At 39.8% G+C, this 21,364-nt stretch overlaps 1 protein-coding gene across 1 annotated transcript in view; it reads right to left on the bottom strand.

Annotated features, from left to right (window-relative positions):
* Positions 1 to 281: 281 nt before the first annotated feature.
* The window catches only part of LOC139735815 (protein Wnt-1), a 58,676-nt gene continuing 37,593 nt past the window's right edge, over positions 282 to 21,364 (bottom strand). Inside the window, exons 3-4 of the mRNA XM_071646564.1 lie at positions 3,503 to 3,768; positions 282 to 767 (exon numbers count right to left, since the gene is read on the bottom strand). Coding sequence (XP_071502665.1) covers positions 282 to 767; positions 3,503 to 3,768 — 752 coding nt within the window. The remainder of the gene's footprint in view (positions 768 to 3,502; positions 3,769 to 21,364) is intronic.

Here is a 21,364-nt window from a genome sequence, read left to right as displayed (position 1 = left end):
TATCAAAGGCGTAAAGTATTCGTTTCAGTCAGTCCTGGTGTTCTGCAAGACTCCGAGATGACACCAAGAGCGCTCAGTCGACAGTCGGTATTACTATCTCTCCATCGTGCATCATGCTCGATGATGTTATAAAAGCAACATTTTGCCATGGCACCGCTCCCGATAGCACGACGTGCATCCGGAACTCCGTCTCCACGGTTCAAAGGGACTCACGAACACGAAATTTCGCTACACACCTAGGTTTCTGTCTCTGATCCATCATGGATCCAAGTTTTTCTTGACTACAAACATCTATGTACAGTTCTATAGGACGTGCACTCTTCGCACTTCACCTTACAGCACCAGTGAAATGTGCAGCTACACCTTTCTTTCACCTTGATCTCGGTGGAGTCCGACCCCCTTTGGCAACACATTAAATCACACCCGTCCACCCCCAGGGACGTGGCGTTGCACTCCCGCCCCCTCGTGCCGGGCGTGCCAAACTTGGCGTTTCTCTCGCAGAAATCCGGCGAGCTTTCGAAGTACACCAGGTCTCTTTCACCCGGCTGCTTGTGGGACGGGTTGTAAGGCACAAAGCTGGACTCGTTCTCGCTGTCGCTCGGGTTGCCGTCGTTCCGCATGGTGACGCGGGAGGCCCCGTCGAAACGGTCTTTGATGAGGTTCCCGACCACCCTAAAAGTTGGTAGACGCATCCAGCAGGTTTTCACCGTACAGCTCCCTGACATCCCATGACACTTGCATTCTCTCCTCATCTCGCTGGAGACAGTCTGGAAGATAACAAAAATAAAAACAACATCTATGAATATTCATTACCGGTTTACCCTTGCCAAAGGTTCACCATTCATCGTGACATACCAGGGGTCCGTTTCATGAAAGTCGAAGGAAAAACTTTTCTCTAATAGTACACACTTAAGAGAGACTTCATGAAATGGATTTGAAAGTCTCATATAGCTACATATAAGCAGGGAGGTCTCTCACCTCCCTGATATAAGCGACTTTGGCCATTCTTGTGTAAAGACTTTTATGTGATGACATGACTTCATGAAACGGACCCAAGGACAAGGAAACTTATAATTCTACAGGACAATTTGATTTACACTTAGGTTTAAATCACCCGACTTCGAGTTTCTCTCAATTTGCAGTTCGCATTTTCGAATCCTGTACGAAATCACTGTTAATCACGAGCAATATGTGAAATCCAATGGCTCTTGCTTTGAAAATATGAAAGTTGAAGTGATTAAACTCAACTCCAGCAAATACTTTGTTTTGTCTCTTGCTGTTCTCATTCAGAAATTGACGTTTTCAAACTCAGCTTGAACAACCTAACACCAGTTTTGCAGAGAAATACGCTGTCATTGTGATCATTGATATTATTATTGTAATCATTATTAATGAAACTGTTACTCTTACTACTATTGGTACTTTTATTGCCATATTGTCATTATCAGTTTATGACATTGTTATAAACTGTATCGTTATCATTATCATGAATAAGTTTAGAGGAATCGGAATACATGTATGTGAGTATAAATCAGTATTACATTGTGTCTATGACTGCGCTGTGATATTAGCTACATGTATAATCAAAACGTGAAAATTATGAAGATAACCTTTCCTTGACATGAAAGAAGATTGTCTATGTTGTGTACAATGATTGTAACGTTGACGTAATGAATAAACTTATTAGCCAGCACTCTCACTCCTTGCCATTACCAGCTCATTTTTTTTTTTCGGGGGGGGGGGGGGGTTGACATGATTGGTATGGATTTATTCATACTTCTTTTGCAGCCAGAGGACAAGAAGACCAACATTGAATAAGAACTTTTAGACTGTACTGTTATAGCTAGGTGTCACTTGATACATTAACTGTGTATTTTCTCCATGTCACACATCCAAGAATGCATTGCAAACTAAAGCTATGTGAAGATGCACAGGCCGGATTGGGTAAGACGGAAAACCTTGTACCCAGGTTTCAATCTTATAGCATGTGTAACAATATGCATGTTAAAATGTGAAGAATGGGCGGACCCAAGGGCAATGATTCAAGGGGTGTGGTGCTGGGGGTGTAGAAAATACATAGGCCTAATGACAATGTAAAGGGAAAGAAATAATGCTACATAGGGAGATAGAATTAGGAGAAGACGGGGGAAGTTCGAGAATCGGACAGGTAAAGACGTGGAGGGGAGGCTTGTCTGCGAATGAGGCAGAGAAAAGAAACAGATTTCGGTCTTGAAGATGCACAGACCTTTGCCCAAACTGCGCAGAATTATAGGCGGGAGAAAGCTTACATTTGTTCTCTTTAAAGTGACGAATTTTAAAACTGGGGGTAAACAAGATTTAACCGGAACAGAAATGATTAATGGTAGTTTGAGTAAATGGAAGTGACGGGGGAGGGGGAGGGGGGGGGGGGGGGAGAAACGAACGATGAAGATTTGATGAAAGAAGAGAAAGGGTGTAGGTAGAATGAGATCATCGAAAAGGAGGGGAAGGAAAGCAGGTAAGTCGAGAAGGAGTGGAGAGGAGGCATGAGGTGGCGGCAAATCGACAGACTTCACAAGGGTTTTACGATCACTTCAAGCCGCTTGGAATGAAAAGGCGCGAGTTTTAGGACCGCCACGGCATCAAAAGCTTCCCCATTCGCGCGGCAGGGATGGGCGAGATTCTCTCTATGCTGGTTCGGTAAACATTGTTAAGCGAGATGAACCGTCTTTTGTATGTCGTTCTGCAGAAATGTTTATGCCTTCAACTTCTAAATTACTTCTCCTTTGATCGTTGCTCGTTTAATCGCCATCCCCCATCTTAAGGAAACCCAAATCGCATCGAGAGGAAAAACTGAAGACATGGAGAAAAACACACAAACTTCTTAGTAGGATGGGGGGGGGGGGGCGGGGGGGCGTTGAATCAAGCAAAACTGAGTGACCTTGCGTTTTGAATGCGTGAAATTCCTCTTTCCGCGAGAAGATATCAAAACTCGGCCGATATTTGACCTTTTTGTAGTTCTTTTCATAACACTTTTCCCAGAGAAGAACCGGTGAAATAATTCGATGTCCTGAATACCAGCTTTTATCGTGATCACGCTTTCACTAACATAACATACACATCTGTTTTCTTTCTATCTCTATTATGTTGATAAAATTATGTAGTATAAATCTATATCATAGATAGATAGGTAGATAGATAGATAGATAGATAGCTAGATAATCATATATTTCGTTATATAATCCTCGTAAGCTCAATGTTATTGCAGGATGTTATTTCTAGGTGTGTGTTTCCTCTGTCTCTGTCTGTCTGTCTGTCTTTCTGTTTGTCCGTCTCTGTCTCTCTCTCTCTCTCTCTCTTTATAGATAAATAGCTCATAAATAGATAGATAGATAGATAGATACGTATCAGATAAACAGATGAAATGTCTTTGTGCATGCACTATGTCATTGCATGTCTTTGTGCATGCACAATGTCATTGCATTTCTCGGTGAGTGCTTGTATTTGGTTTGAGCGTTCTTACCCGCCTCCCGGCGTCGTTATTGTGCAGATTCATCGTATGTCTCAAGTCGTGTCCCTTCTCGCCGGAGTCGACGAACTTCTTGCCGATGCGTTGTCCGAACACGACGTTGTCGCTGCACCCGCCCCACTCCCAGTCGCTCCCGCTCTCGCCCCGGTACTTGTAGTCGCAGGTGCAGGATTCGATCGTCCCCTCGCTGCACGACCTCGCCAGTGAGTGGGTCACCGCCGCGCTCGTTATCGAGTAAATGAAGGCGGTCTCACGGCAACCTATGAGAGGAGACATTGCGAGGGAGATAACATTTTATTATCGAACACCACGGTAACAGGAAGAACATAATAAAGAGAGATTAATGGTGATAAAGAAGAAGAAAAATTGTAGAGGAAAAGTTTCCTTGCCTGTGAGATACCATTCTATGTCAGAGTTATTGCGTGCCTCGATCGCTTGATGTACACTAAGGGTATAACACTTTCTGTACCAGGGACTATGGAGAGTGTATACAGCCCTTTGTGTTTTTTTGAGTCAATCGACACACAAAGCACACAAAATGGTTTGATTAACAGACTTAGTGCTATAAATTCTCGAAAGTTTCATTCACGCGAAACAATCTGGTTTTACAGTACTATAGAATGTGAAAATGGGTTGCTCTGTTTTGTGCAATACATTCGTCTTGTCTCTCTTTTCCATTTACCCGGTCGTTTACCATACAAGGGCACATCGAGAAGGAATAATTATATTTCTGAATCACAGAAATCGGGAAATAGATTACCAACGGAGATACAGATTTTCAGAGTTTCTTAGTTAAATCGCTAGTGATGATAGATGGTATCACCGATATATTAAGGCTTATTATTACATTGTTACAAATTGCCCGTTGTATTCTGTGTATTTTTCCATTTTTTTTTTCTGAGATTGTCATCAGCATGAAGCACCTGCTTAAGATGGCAGACTCGGCCTGCATTTTTTCCTTTCTCTCAAACTGGACATAAGTGTATCGATTACTGCTTTGATTTCATTATATATGTTCAAATATTTCAGATTATCGTGGCCATTATATTTTTGTGTAATTTTCGTTAAAAATACATGTACCGTTGATAATCATTCATATATGATTTTCATTGAAAATGCAGACATGAAATCAAGCTGAAACTGAACGCGGAAAAGGTAGATGTTATGATAGTCAAATTGTTATCAATACAATCTCTACCAATAAGCTTGAATAATTTTGAACGGCGACAGGGGAATTGTATTCATTGAAGACAATCATGAACATAATATGCATCTCTCTTTTTTTTTCTAAAGGACATTTTCATAGGTTGTCATTTTAGATAAATGCATACTGAATTGGAGAATCACAGACATGCACAAATGGACAAGAGACGTCCATAAGATCATCTCTGGAAAATAAAACTATTAACAAAAACAGAAACTTTTGCAGGGGGAGTGGCATGACCTCTAGCAGGACATGGAGTGGTAAAAGGAGAGAGAGATAGGAGGTGAAGGAGAAGGAAAAAGATGATGATGAAGAAGAAGATGAACCCTAAGAGTCAAGGTGAGTCAGAGGGTTCACTCTTCCAAGTTATGATGACTCCATCGGAGCTCAAAGAGAATAATCCGCTTTCAATAGTTAGAAACCGTTCCCGATTCTCATTATCATCTCTACCGTCGTCAGAGTCGTAGTTGGAGGTTTGACACCCCGAGAGTGTTTCCAGATTCTCACGCCGTTAGTCACAGGTTCGTCAATGGGCAGCGAAAAGGATTACTAGCTATCAATAGCGGCTTAGAGGCGATTAACGGTGTTAAAGATGCTCCGCGGGGGGATAACGAAACTGTTAAGCGAGGGCAATAAAATTTTTAAATAAGAGAGTAATAGAATTCTATTCATCGGGACCAGGAATGCGACAGCTTCAGGCCCCTCAAGAAAAGGATTCCCCCTATGTAATCGATAGACCTGTGGCCGTTCGTTCTTTCTCGATGGGTTGATTTTCACACGGACATGCTATTGAACGCCAAGTGGCGCATTGTTGCAGCGCGTCCGAGCGTGGGTGGGACTGCGCAGTTTCTTAGCACTGAGCGGACCCAATAAACTCACCCATTCGCTGGGATACAATCAGAAGGTATTTTGCTGTTATCTTACGAGGTAATGAGCGGGTCGCCGATAAAAAGAGTGTTTTGGTACATTCTGGACATGTTGACCGCTTTCTGTGATGAATAATAAGATGACTTACCGGTACTGACACGTATCCGCTGCGAGGAAAGGGTGGTGCACGAAGGCTACACACAATTATATATGTCTATAATACAGTACAGATATTTAACAGTCTACACATCGTCTGCAACTTTGTCAATAATTGAATCGTGTGAAGTACTGACGTTCTTCCACTTCACTGAATGTTCCTGATTGCCCGTGTGTTATTGTACAATCACTATTGACTTTTCCAGCGTTTACTCCATAAAATTCTCATGCCATCAACATCGAAACACATAGTCTACCCTTGTTGTCCCCCCCCCCCCCCTTGCAATTAGCTGCTTTTTCTGCTCCCATTTTCCCTCTGTAATTTCCATTGCTTTCAATCACTCCAAGTCCTTATGTAGACAAGACTCGGTGAGTCACGACCAGGTTCAAAGGCTGTGCCGATTGGTTCCGACACGTCAATGAACGATAAAACCCGTCTCGCGCTTCCGGCGTCGAGCACCGCATCCTCCACCAAGAGCTATACGTCACGCACACGAGATCATCGAGCACCGACAAGGTTTATCGATACCCTCCCTATCAACAGTAGAGTGAGCTTGGTTAATTTTAGTTATATCCATTCCATGTTAGAATGACTTACTGGGGGTTATTGCGTGGCTTTTATTTCTAATATTCACTAGCCATTTGAAATGCGCACGTGCACCGTTTAACGTCTTCAATTCATTTCAATTCAATTTAATTCATTCAAAATTTTCTGCATTGAACGTATATTACAAATGAAATGCAGCCTTTTTTTCGAGCACAATAAGGCATACAATCTGTACATTGTACCATAACTGAAATTTACGTGTACTTAAAAGGATATAGACTTAAAAAGGAGATAGACGATGACGCTCGCGTCTTTGTGGACACTTCTAAAGAATGACATGCGAGCTGGTAAGAGCCGATACGAAAAGACTGTCGTGAAACAAGTAGTCTTCGGATGTTTTCTCATGGGAGCTTCGCGACTGGAAATCACACAACAATACGTTGTTATTTACAACACATCATACAATGGAGAATTTTCCTATACTATTAGTTTTTTATTTGTTTTATTAAACTAGTTGTTGCATCAGCCTGAAATTATATTCTTCACAGTTCTTGCAGTGAAAACCTCCGTAACCTCCCCTTCAACCTATATCCCGCGACGCATGCGCTCTGCTTATCCCCATCCCCATACTCTCTGTTACTTCATCTCTCTTTCTTTCTGATGTCTCCACCTTTTTCCTCCTTATCCTTTATGGGCATTATATACGAAATTGCGCCAATTCCCGACAGGCCGTGCGCGTCCTTCCGTTTTCCTCCCCGTCTTTTGGCACTGAAGTTAGCCGCCAAATAGTAAACAAACTTTTAGACTGAAGTTTTCTTCCTCTCGCTTCGCTTTGTCTACGGCGTCCTCGAAGTGGGATTAGGCGGATAGCACGCTCCAGTTCAATTCCCAAGCCCCCTTTCGCGTTGAAATGTGTCCACTACCGGCCCTCCGCCGATAGTCCCGCTCGCGAGGAACTCTGGGTAAGCCATTCCTATCGGCTTCGCTTTCACCCCTGTCTTTGTTAAGGTGTAAATCCAGCGTGATCGGCTCTCCAACTCAACGAAATTCAAAAAGAAGAACAAGAAATACACGAAATGCCTCAGATAGCAGAAGAAATACTTTACATTGCAGCTCTGATTTTATGTTGCAGAGGTGACTTCAAGAACAGATCGGAAGGTAAATCTGGAGAGCATCAATCTGAATTCTTGATTTTGATTTGATTCTGAGCAGATAAAGCTATATAAGAGGTATTCTATTACCACGAAAGAACAGAAGTCACTCTAAAATCGCCTAGATACATTGTATGTGTCATGTGCTACCGTTGTAAATAGCATAGCATGGATTTGACACTAAGACCTTCCGATTCAAGATCCCCAGACCAAACCACGTGGCTGCATAACAATGAGACGAATGCCTGCCCGTCATTCGCTTTGCTCTTCTCTTTGCGAACGGCATCAGAGTCGATTGAGGGTAAACAGTGGTAAACCTTCCAGTTCAAAACCAACAAAAAAATAACGTAGCGAGAATAATGCCTTTGATAGAAGCTTATGACAATTGCTACATGGCGACAGATGCAATGATAATGATGATAACGGTAATAATGATAAATGCGTTGCGAATGATATGACAACAATGATAATAACAATAATGGTAAACATAATACTTGTAATAACAATAAGGACATTAGTTTCCACAACAGAAGCAGAAGAGAAGACAAACAGGACAAGAAAACGTAGAAAGAAAGAAAGAAAGAAAGAAAGAAAGAAAGAAAGAAAGAAAGAAAAAAGAGGTATGAAGTGAAAGCAATACAACAAGAATGACCGAAAGAACAGATTGCGTGACCAATTTAGATTTCCGGAAAAACAGAAAAGACAATATATTACAGACTCAGTATGAGTATTTGTTTGGATAATTATGATTAATAAAGTACCATTGCCCTTCGATTTAGTCATGTCTAAAGAGCTCCGCAAATGAAAGAATGGATCGAAAACATATTGGACAATGATATATGAAAAAGGCAAAGAGAATTCAACATGCAAGAAAATGTTGTTTAAATCCCTTCAACTTATTTTCACTTTTCTAGCATAATGAAGGAGCACATGGCTTACCTCTTCCAGAACGCAGGGGAAATTGTACTACCCTCAACATGTGTCAGTAATAAGTGAAAAGAATGTGTACTTTTCTTTTATGAAAACCGAAACTTTGAGGAATTCTCTTTATATTTTTCTTTATATCGTTGTTATAGTGACGTCAGGAATCGTTTTAGTCTTCTCACCCAGCGATTGAAGTACCAAAACTCGACAAATTCATAACTTTTGAATGGATCGCCCTATCTTCCTCAAACTTCAAGCTTCACACTTATGTGTTCTACTAATATTTCTGAATCATTCACACTCAATTCACATGTATTTTGGGGTTTCATTCCCCTTTAAAAAGAGTTGTCGTCACAAACATTTCACCTCAATCTGTTTCAACACGTTTCAGATGGACTGAACAAAACTTAAAGGGGAACTTTTCGTAATTTCGAAAATGAAATATAGGCCTACATTATCGTTCGTTCCGAAGGTTCAAATACGCACCTTCTTTTCATTTTCGGATTGACGAACCTTTGGAATAACGCCACAAATGTTGGATCAGCGAATCATTTTTCATCTTCGGGTTAAGGAGTATCTAGGTATACGGAATTTGTATGTTTCGAAATAGCGAGCTTCGGAGTAATGAACCTTATTTCATATTCGGGTCATAACCAAAACTATCGGCATAACGAACATCACCCGATTTACATCGAGACGCAAACTGACATGCGTGCGATTTTATGAATGCGGAAAGGTGAACGAAGCATTGAGTAAAATCCAAAGGAGAATCGGGGATCCATTTATAAAAATTATGGATATTTCTCAATTTGTTTGCTTTCTTTTGTGTCCCTCTCGATTGATGAGAACACCATAGCAATTTGTAATACTCTCTAAAAAAAAATCGAGTGAAAATATTCACTCTTAAAGGAGTGAATACAAAAAAAAGAGTGAAATTAGAGTGAAATTGGAGTGAATTTTGAGTGAAAATTTTCGCTTTCACTCATTTTGGAGTGACCTCAGGGATCACTCGAAGATTTGGGAGTGATCCCTGACGTCACTCTAAAACGAGTGAAAATGAACATTTTCACTCAAAATTCACTCCAATTTCACTCTAATTTCACTCTTTTTTGTATTCACTCCTTTAAGAGTGAATATTTTCACGCAATTTTTTTTTAGAGAGTAATTCAATTAAATAAAACTATAATGAAGAAAATAAAGAGAGAGAGAGAGAGAGAGAAGAAGTTTACGAAACTAATCGGTTTCATAGGACATCACAAGAGTACTCGCCTTTAATCCTTCAGAAGGAATGAAGAAGAATGATCTAACCCTTAAAGGGATCGTATAGTTTTGGTTGAGACCTAATTTCAAGTTTCTAACATTTTTTTTGGTGAGATAATGAGAAACCTCTTATGAAATATGAAAGATCATGTAATTCCATGAGGAATTCAACATTTATTTGATAAAAATTGGTTTTGAAATGGCTGAGATATCCAAAACAGAGCGATTCTAATAAAGTGTGGGACCCACCTTTTATTACGATCGCTTTGTTTTACTTTGTTTTTGGATGTTTCAGTCATTCCAAACCCGAGTTTCATCAAATAGACTTTGAATTCCTCTTAAAATGGTATGCTCTGTAATATTTCATAAGTGTTTTCTTGGTATCTCGCAAAAAGTTAAAGGCCCAATTCTCATCTCCACCAATACTGTACCATCCCTTTAAAATACTTCAGTGTTAAGTCGAAAAAAAAGTTACTTCTCATTTTTGGAATTACGAACCTCTGGAATAATCAACGAACCTCATTTAAACACTGGATTAACAAATACATTCCAAAAATGAATTTTAGGAATAATAAAATGCAACCTATAGATCGAGTCCAGTTTTATACCGGCATGGATGATTTCCAGCGATTTGTGAGGGCTCGTGAACCCTCACTAGCTCCCATTTCTTTCTTTAAGGAGACCCCGCTTTATCGACCAAGTGGACCACAATGCTAAGAATACAGACTAAGAAACACCACAATGAAAGTTTCATTTCAATCGGACGAGAAATATATTGCACAGAACAACCCGTCAGGAAACACCGACATCATTTATAATCACATGAACAAATTGTAACAGTAGTGGCAATATGACGTCACAACTTTCCTACAACTGGTTTGTATCAAAAGCACTGTAAGCTTCATTGGTCAGTGAAGCAGACAACTTTCACAAAACTCCACTTGAAAGATCATCATTGCGGTAATCATGACAGCTGTAGAATGATGTATGGTATGATTCCTTCCCTGTAAACTATTCCTTTAAGAAACGGCGGGAGGGGGGGGGGGGTGTTATGACGATCAGCGTGGTAGTTAATATACGACTTATGAGGGTATTACGATAACAACTCACCTGTAAATGGTAAATGGCTTACAAACGAATGAAGATAAACTCCTGCTCTACATTTTTTTTTTTTCTAAACTGTCCTTAAACTGCTCTCTCTCATGATGTATATTCAATATGAAATTGCTTCATATATGTGGGTTTTCTGTTACGTTTTCTGTTAAATGTATTACGCACAACATTATCATATTTTATATAACTATGTCCACATTCGGTTAATTTTTTTGTCACATTGTATTGACAATGGAATGCAGAAATAAAACTGCACTGAACTGAAGAAGTGCTTATGACCCATATCAATGTCCTATCAAAATCCTGTCACTTTCTAATGTTTGCCCAATGTCAAAATGTAACACAGGTCCCTTCATTTGTGTTACAAAACGCCGGTGCCGAAACAAATGAAACCGAAGGAGAAAGAAAATGACATTTTTTCGATACCATTATCTTACTTCACGAAAAAGCTCTAGAAATTGTATAAACTCCCTTCTACTGTCTTTCCCGTCTTCAAGAACTCTTTGATTCTCTCACTCTGAACCTCTTCTCACCCTCTCCCACCTCCTCCCTCCCCTCCCCCTCCCCCTTTCACTTTCTCTTTCTCTCATGCCTCTCTTCGTCATGTTTACCCTACAGCTCACCAGTTTTGCGCTTCGCGCTTGCCTGATCGTGATGACACAAGTCGTGATCTGCGAACCCTAGATTTGTTGGTTCACTGATCGTCGACTACTTTTCTAGAGGACACTTCGGGATTTTTTTTCTCTCTGTTTTTTTTTTCCTCCCTCTCTCCTTATCTATCTCTATCTGTCTCTATTCTCACTCCCCCTCTCTCTGTGTGTTGCTCTCTCTCTCATGAATCACAACGAGGTGTTAGCCTCTCATTTATAGCTGCGAGCTATGTATCGAGCACGACAATATCGATACGGTTGCCATGGTTACGCTGTGCCGCATCTTGTATTCAACGGAGATACCTCCAAACCAATTCTTGAAGATGGCATAGCATTTGGACCAATCGATGAGTTTTATTGCTTATAGTATCGATTGGATTGATATCGTTAGTAGCTTCAGTGGTCCGGATAATTATAATGACATTCATTTCTAGCGGAACGGGGCACAGTGGTATGGTGGTATGGTGGCATAGTGGATAAGACTTCCAATCAGAGGTCCTGTGTTCGAATCCTGGCAAATACATCTTACGTCATTGGACAATACGTTTTACCCACAATGTCCCTCTCGATCTAGAAACATTGATGGATACTTGGCAAGGCTTGGCTAATGATAATGGCAGGACGCTTTAGTAGAGCACTGCTAAAACTGAAAGGTTCACCCTGAATGAGATGAATCTCTTTCATGATCAGGATGATGGTGGAAAGGGTAGGAAAATAGGATTTAAAAAATGAAAGGGTAGAATTGAAGTAGGTAAAAGATGTATAAGAGGGCATGGACTAACGGATAGGACTGCGATTTAAGCGATCCCTTTTGTTTCCTTCGAAATAATGGGAAAATCATTAAAAAAAAGTAAGATTCGAATTTAACGAGAGTGGTCCTTCGGTATCGAATTTTTGCAATTCTCTATTTTCTGCAATTTCGTGCAATAGTTATTGCGTTGTCCGTGCCCTGAGTAAAGAAACACATCTTTTTGAGATACTTCGGGAAGAGGGGGCGGGATTAGATATCGTACAGCATAAATTATCATATCATTATCTCGTCTGAAATTAAATGCCCTTGCAAGTATGTTTGAGGAGTTAAAAGACCATTCTGATAAACAGTTTGTTTTAGACATGAAAAGAAAATTCCATTTGACTTTCGTCAAGAATGACGAGTGAAGTCACTCAAAGAAAGCAGCAAAATTTTACTGAAATTGTTCAAACTTTTCAAGCTTGCATTTATGTAGGCCCCAGCATGATGTTTCTCCTACTTTGTAAGATCATATTCATCAGTATTACTGTAAGCAGACCATTATGTTTATCTTCATATCGGGACAGTTGTATATTCAGGTGGGTTTCATCCAATTTGTACTTTGAAATGTTTGTATATATATGACTGTATTGTTTGTATGACAAAATTCTGTCAGCAGTTGTTTGGGCTTACAATGGAGGATGCCACTATTAAAATGTCCATAATTCTTTAAAGTTTAGTTGACTTTTTTTTTCATATGGATGGGTTTCAGACTAAAATGTTGAGGGATTGGGAATTCAATGCGTACTGATAAATTTCAAAATATTGCCAGTTCTATACAATGACAATATAATATGCGAGTTCAGTTTTGACTGGTGTGGGGCACACAGCTCCCTGAGACTTTTTAGACACAGATCAACTTCAGCCGAACAGCTGGACGCATCGCGCCTCGAACATAACACCTTGGCGAGTTTCATCCGTATCAAAACATTGTTGCATGAGTCATAGGTTTGAAGCGCTCTGCGGGATAAACCGTCACATTATCCCCGTCCAATCGGCACACCGATTCCCAAACACGCCAAGTTCAAGGCGAGGGACCAACGCGTGGACCCGAGATTCCTCTCATATACGGGCTCAAACAAAAACACACCCGTGCCCAGCATGCCAAAACGCCGGCGATGTTTCAATTCGACGTTTAACTACCCCTGCCGACGGGTTCGTAGTGTCCAGAACGTTACATAACGCCAATATAAATTGTGTCATTCAACTTTATGCTCGAGCTATGATTTCTTCAAAACGCAATGTTTTGTCTCAGAGTTATCATATCGGCGACCATAGACGAATTGTCATTCAATCTTAAAGCATAAAAGAGATCATTGAACTTGTTGAGAAACGCTAATTGTTTTCCGGCGGATTGTGAAAGTGCCGAAAATCCCGTCGAATGAAACCCTACCCCATATCGCCCGACTGCAGGCCCGTTTGCGCCAGGAAAAAAAAAAGCAAAGAAGTTTTACAAAATTTGCTACCTCCTCTTACTCTACCTCGTATTCCCTTTAGTCTTTTTAGCACTAAAAAGATTCCGAAGGGAGTCTACAGCAGACGATACGGCGCCGATGCGTTTACGTTTTACACCGGTTGTGAGGCAAGGTGCTGTGCTTTTTCATTGGTCGTGGCGATGACTGAAGACCCCAGCTTAGGTGGAGAAGGAATCCATCCCGCCAAGCCCCCCTTAAATCCGCTCCTCAGCTACAAGAGTCGAGTGAAGGGTGTCAGAAGGGGTTAAGCGGGCATGGCTCGCTCCTCTAACTTTCACCCCAACACGTCCTCCGCTTTCAACCAGATGTGGCGAGTTAGGGCATCTCACCACATCTCTCGTCATCCTATTATGGACTTCTTCTCTTTTCTCTCTCTCACTTACTCCAACTTCTTCGCGACAATAAGGAGAGAGAGAAAAATAGTTTGTAGGTCTCTATTTCATTTCCTAACAGGAACTGCTCTCTTCAATTCCACCATACAACATTCCTCCCGCTAACAACTTAATAATTCTCCCTGATATGTTTTGGACTTTTCTCCATGTAAGAGGCAAAAATAAGTTATTTTTCTGCCCGACTTTTCATAAATTGGCGACCTCTATCGCTGCAGCCGCTTGTCGTTGATTTCTGGCACAACCAAAATCCATATTGACTCAATCCAAGGCACAACTCTGTGTTTCGACAGTGCGCATAAATTGTAAAGAAAGATGCAGTGATAAGATCTAGAAAAAAAGGGGGCAAAATGAGTTGAATTAATTCTATATAGAAGTTAATGATTTAATGATTTCTGATTTGAAGTTCTACACTACGGCCCTGCAGCAAAATGTCTCCTAAATCATTGTAGACACACATCCTGCTAAAAACAACAAAGAAACCAACATAAACAACAACAAACTAGAGGGATACATTGAGGTGAAATGGATTTCTTTTACCTTTTTGTTTCCTGTCTCGACTCTTTCGCAAAACACAGGATCGTGTGGTCGTGTGTGTTTTGTCGAGGTACTATAGTATATCTCGACATGGTATTTAAATTGACGCGCGCATATCATACAAACATTAGTGACTATGATGCCATTAGTAATCATAATGTGATGTCAACAGAAACAGACCTTGGTGATCGTTACGACCGTATCCATGGTTACGAGCACACAAGAAGCAACAGACGACAAACAGATCCCGCTCTTTTTTTCACATCATGCATTGTGGCAAGCAATGTTGTGTTAAGTATTTGAAATATTTTCCTCCAAAAAAGGGAAACCCGCAAATGCAACAGGAAATCGCCTAATTAATGAGGGGAAACAGACCGAAGTGGAAAACATACAAAAGAAAAAGAAGTCAAGGTTGATGCAAAGCTTACTATAGCTGCAAATTTTCACACGTGACCACAAAAGTCGGCATACCTTAAAATGAACCATGAAGAAGAAAAAGAATTACAGAATAAACAAGACAACGCGTATAGTGTCTTGAGAGTGGTAGCAGTACCTTCTATAAAAAGGAATGAGAAAGTATAACAATACAGCAAAAGAACCTTTGCTTCCGTGCAATTCAAAAGAATTGAGTACCCATCTGGCGGACTCTTGCTGCTCAGTACAAATTCAAGTTTATCGCCGAAGGCGTTATTGGTGGTTATTCTATAAATATACCATTGAGTTCTTGAAGTAACAATAAAACATGACCAAAACTGAAGTTTCTTCCGGACCAAATTTTACAATGCGGGCTTCAGTGATGTACAAATTGGCTCGGTAGTTACTTTCTAGCCATTTTTTTTTTCTTTTTTGCTCAAATAATAAGGTTTACGAATGAACAGTTGACGCTGACAACATTGAAAGCAGAAACAACGTCAATAACAACAGCAGAGTTACACTATCCATTCCTCGGACTAAAAAGGTTCTTTGGAAGCGTTCCCTTACCCCCAACCTACAACTTCTGGATCTATTTCAAATCAAATTCCGAAGCCCGCAAAAGTCCTATTATTGCCGATAGTGTCGCGGCTTTGGCATGATCATCTGCGTATCGGTGGATAGTGCGTTGAGGATGTTGCGGTCAGTGTACAAGTGCCGTGTTTTTGCGCGCCCCCGGGGACATTCGCGCGCCGCTAAGGAACGCTGTTGTTTTGTTTTGTTTTGTTTTGTTTTGTTGTCTTTTGTCGTGTCACGTTTTGCTGTCTTCTTCCAGAGAGTAGCCAGTTACATGTGATGGAAATTATATGGGTTTTGTCACAGATTAATGTTGAGAATCATGAAGAGGAGACTAATTGAAACGAGCAGATTATCCGACGAGTTTTGGTTATCTTGTCTTCATGTTTGTTTTGTTTTGTTTTTTGTTTTTTGTGGGTTTTTTTTTTCTTCATGTGATTCTTAAGCACTGCGTACTTCGTGTGCCAGGTATAGTAAACTATGTTACAGCGATAAATAAAAACTGTATGACTTTTAAGATAGAAACCATTGATGCAACCAAAAGTTCGTTCTTTGATTTTATGCATGATAAAATACATTTTAGCACACACACAAAAACAAACAAACAAACAAACAAACACACACTAACACACACGCACAACAGACACAGACATGTATACACACAAAAATATTTCGAGAGAAAGATAGATACGTAGAGAGAGATTGAGACTGACAAAGAATTTTGGCTTCTTCCAAGACCGCCATACCCGTCGTCTATACATGAAAAAGACTTATAACCCGTTTAACGTGTTCAGAAGTAGTGTTGCTGGAATATCAATGACGTACTTGAACCAAGCGATGACGTAGATGTTGCGATCATGAGGCAAGAGGTCTGTTGCTTGCGTTGCCAATTTCATCGTAAGGAATGTTTCAGTTATAGCATTATCCTGCCGCTGCTTATATAATAGTAATCGAAATGACAAAGTTGATGACAGTCATAATGAAAGTTGTAATAGTAGCAATGATAATGATAATGACAATGACAATGTAGCAGTTGTAATAACACTGACAATAATAATAATAATGATGATGATGATAATATTAATAATAATAATGATAATGATAATAATAATAATAATGATAATAACAGCAAGAAAATAATGATAATAATGATAACGATAATGGTACATGAATTGAAGTAAGGTAAAATTGTAAAGATCAAACTTTCTTTTGTGTGTGTGTGTGTGTGTGTGTGTGTGTGTAACAGAACCTTTAAAGGGATGATAGGCCTATATTATTGGTTGAGGTGAGGATTAAACCTTTAACTTTTTGCAAGATACTTAAAACCACTTTATGAAATGTTTAAGAGCATGCAGCTCTATGAGGAATTCAAAGTTAATTTGAGGAAAAATCGGTTTTGAAATGGGTGAGATATCCAAAAACAAAGTAAAAAACCGATTCTAATAAAAGGCGGGTCCTACCTTTTATTAAGATTGCTTTGTTTTGGATATCTCAGCCATTTCAAAACCAATTTTCATCAAATAAACTTTGAAATACTATTGTCAGCCAAGGACCAGCAAGTATGTATGTTAAGAAGGAGAGAGTAACGTGCGGTAGCTACGGACAAAACTAAACTTATCATTATGAAACAGGAGAAATGTTGACGAACATTGGAGTGCGAATGAAACAGAAACAGTAACAAATAGAAAAGTAATGCCAGAAAATTGGATTCATATGAAAGAAGTTATAACCGGACACCTTTGCGGATGGATTATGTTGATGGATTTATAGTATAGATGGAAGTATAGTTGTTACTGAAATAGAAGGTGAGGAGACAAAAACATACAGAGATAACAACAAAAAAGATGGAATAAATGATAGATAGATCTTAGGGCGGTTTATAGGTTAGAGTTTGGGACTTACGATCGCCCCCCCCCCCCCCCATGTCCGAATTTTGCCTCTCTCATTGCGGTTCGTAAGCTGTCTCTTCATGCTACTCAATTACTGCAACCCCGGACGCGTACTCCGGGGAGCCTACTCGGGTGCATTCTCCCAGCATCAGGGGTGGTCGGCCGCGTCTTTCCTCCTCCTGCGCTCTCTCTCCTCCTCCTCCTCCACTTGCACTCCCTCTCTCCTCCTCTTTTTTCTCTCATCTCTAGAGAAGGATGAATGACTAGGGGTGCGAGGAGGAAAAGGCGAGGGGAGGAGGGATGCGAGGGAGGGGTGCGGCAGTCCATTTTTGACGGGCCAAAACAGGTGACTGGAGAACTTGCAACAGTTTACAAATTGGTCCTCACTTTCCGCCTAGTCGGGGATTAAATTGAATCACCTTAAAGGGACCTAGAACATGGCATTCACTTTGAGATCGGACCGATCGAATCCTTTTCATGGATAAGCCTCCCAGGTTAAACCAATCATTTTGTCTTCTGCTCAGAGAACATTCAAACCGTGGAAGTTGGAAGAATTGCAACTAACCGAGAAGAAGCGATATACGCTCCGTAAAAAGACACGACAGAATGAAAACGAAAGGCTGTGGAAATGATTGTTTAAAAAATCTTGGTTTTGTTCACATTTTCGATTTGGACAGATTGCTGAAACACGAATAGCATTTCCCCAAAATGAGACCTCAAATCTGAAATCAAACTGGAATGGGTTGCAGTAACAACGTTTTATTAAATCTCTCACCAGTGTTTACTGACGAGAAAGGCATGTATGTAGGAGCGAGCACGAATTAGTCTCCTATACAGCGTCGAAGCTTTCATTATTCAATAATACTTCAATCTCAGTCAAATCAAATTCAAGGTCATTAACAATAAAGCGAAAATTGCAGTTACAATTTGCGAATAAGCAGAAACTCTTATTTTGTACAAAACAAGCGCGATTGCCCTTCTATATACAGCTCATTTGAATCTTCGGAATCTTGACTTTGAGTCGTATCTCTGAATACCCTTCTGCTATCATACATTATGTTATCTCAAGCCACAATGATATCCAAATCAATCATTTTTTTTGGGGGGGGGAGCGTCGAGTGGTTTTTATTGCAACTGGATTACAAATTGCCCTTTATCGACGTGGAATAAGCACCGATTATTCAGTGCTTTAGTACAAGCCATGTTTTAAAAAAAATGGGCATATATACTCGGGCTGGATTGTGTATTCAGGAGATCGTTGATTCCAATCCAAAATTAATTTCAATTATTTTTTTCAAAGCCATATGTTTACTACTAAAACACTGAATAATCCGTGCTCATTTATCACCGTTATTCGTACATGTAAATGGTAAGGAAGAATATTTGTTGCGTAATGTTATAGCATTTTTTGTTTCCATGAACTCCAAAGTGTTGCGTATTTTTTTCAAGCACCAAACGTATTTGGTAACCATGTGGATGTTCTCTTCATTGTTGTAAGTTTGACGTCTTATTTCATTCCTTTAGGAATCACTATTTGCTTTAATTTAAACCTAGTCATTTTTCTTGGTAACTTTTTTCCATCTGCGTTCAAGGCATTTCCTTTTTTGATTTTATTGTTTCCTGCTGATCTTTTTAAATTCTTTAACACTAAGATCTACCGCTCAAATTTTTTTGTTGAATTTGTCTTTTAGTTTGATACTGCTCATTATAAATTCTTACTTTCCTCCACATCTTAAGTGATGATAGTACCTTGACCTTTTATCCTTGTCCCTTCTTCTTTCCCAGATATCATCTAGAGTGTCGGATGCCTCCGATCCGTTAATGTTCTGTTCAAAAGGTGGATTTTCTTTTGAATATACGCAGCAGTTGAGAGGTTCAATGTTATTCCGCGGTGGTTCAGCAGGGGTGATTATTGATGGCCGAGTTTCTGTTTCGTCACGCACGAGGAGCCGTGACAGAACTCCTTCCTCCTCCCCCCCCCCCCCCCCCTTCCCATTTATTCCCCACACATGTTGCAACAGATGTAAGACAAAGCGTCAATCCATAAATCATCGTATATGTCATATTGCGAGTGGTCTGTGCCGGCCTAGACACTCAAAGTGAAAATCCGCTCACCGCTCAAGATGACAGTGATTCTCAGAACAGTGGAAATTTCGTTTCTACTTCGACGAAAAGTGAGAAATTTATGACATTTTGTTGCAATAAGATAAATGTTGATATCGATCACGATCAACCTGCAAATCAGAAATGGTGATTATGTCATGGTGTCATAGGTTTACCATTCGCATATCTGAATTAAACCTCTTGGTTTCTGCTTGACATTAGGAGAAGACGCCATATATTATCTTTCAAGTCAAATTGTTCTGGAGTTGAAACGATTACATAATGATAACAAAGTCAAGGGGAAAGGGTTGCTAAATTGCTGAATCATTAACAACAATAGGAACGGATAATTTTCATGTACAAACAAACTGAGAGTTGAACGGAGATACAGCCCATAACATCATAAACTTATCTAATTTGAAAATGTGATTGTAATATAGATGTCAATGTTTTGCTAAACATCCTAAAATAATAACGTTCATATTTAACGCTTGATAGTCAAGAAACTTTTATCGTTTTGTTTGTTTAATTTTACTATGTTTATTAAAGTCAGATAAACCACGGAAAGGAGGTTTACTTTAAACATCGCGGTGTTTTTTGTTTGTTTTTTTTTGGGGGGGGAGGGGGAGAGTGTATCATAATCATGGGGGGGTGGGAAGATGTGATTGTTTATTCAAAAAGCTGTTAGCCAATGCATCAGGATATTAATGTCATAATATGAATCCCACACTTATATTTATGCGCTTGGCAGATCTAGGGGCCATAAGAATATGTGAGCAAAGTATAGGCCTATACAATGATTGCAGAAATCGTCGAAGCAGCCGATACGCTTTGAGTATGCTTTCCTGGCAGTGTTATCAATTGTCTTTGAAAAGAAAATACAATCAATGATAAAGTCCATTTAAACGTATAAGAGCAAATAGTGAAGTTTTCAAATGAGTCATTAATAAAGTTTTGCAATCATAAGGATTTGCATTTTTCACGAAACAATGAATTGCGTATGAAAATTGAATAAGATGCTGATGCTATCGCCTAGGTTTGTTCATTAAAACATATAATTACTTTCTAAGTCATTTTCGTAAAGCCAGTGGGGGGGGGGGGGGGGGCTTCTGAAGTGGTGACGTCATTACCTTACCTGATTTCCATATTCATCATGTGACCCGATATTTTTGTGTATGTATGTGTATGTGTAGGGTACATTTATGACTAACCTCAGAACTGTCACGTATTGAGCATGTTTATATGTTTTCTCTCTTTAAACACACAGCTTTCGTAACTACAGGGAATACATAATTGTGTCATGTGTGTCTCTCAATATCATTCTATGACTCCTGCGATACCCTTTTAGGAATAGGGAGGGGGTGAAGTGGAATAGCATGGTTCATATCTAGAGGAACTTAAATCCTTGACATTATGCAACTGATGATACGACGTCTTCTTCTCTCCCTACTCAATTCTACAACAAATAGGTTAATGTTTGTTAGTCCGAAGATTCGTTGATCCGAATCACACGAATTCCGTCAGTATACTTAGATGTTCGTTAATCCGAGCATTTGTTGCGTTGAATTAAAGGTTCGTTAATCCAAAATGAAAAAAAAAATGGCGCGTACCAGCGAACCTTAGCAAGGACGAACCTTATTATGTTTTATGATTAACACACCTTCCGAATAACGAATCTTTTTTTCAGTTGTGGATTAACGAACCTTAGTTATAACGAACATCAGTCAAAGGTTAACTGCCGGTTATGTCATATAGAGAATGAGAGATTCGATACATGATGATACCAAAGCGAAAGTGTCTGATAAAATGTCACC

This window comes from Diadema antillarum, unplaced genomic scaffold, assembly GCF_040938485.1.
Source record: "Diadema antillarum isolate AM-2024a unplaced genomic scaffold, OU_Dant_1.0 seq00000599_RagTag, whole genome shotgun sequence".
In the NCBI taxonomy this organism is placed as follows: Eukaryota; Metazoa; Echinodermata; class Echinoidea; order Diadematoida; family Diadematidae; genus Diadema; species Diadema antillarum.
The sequence above is the reverse complement of the archived record's forward strand: the minus strand, read 5'-3'. Positions and strand labels throughout refer to the sequence as shown.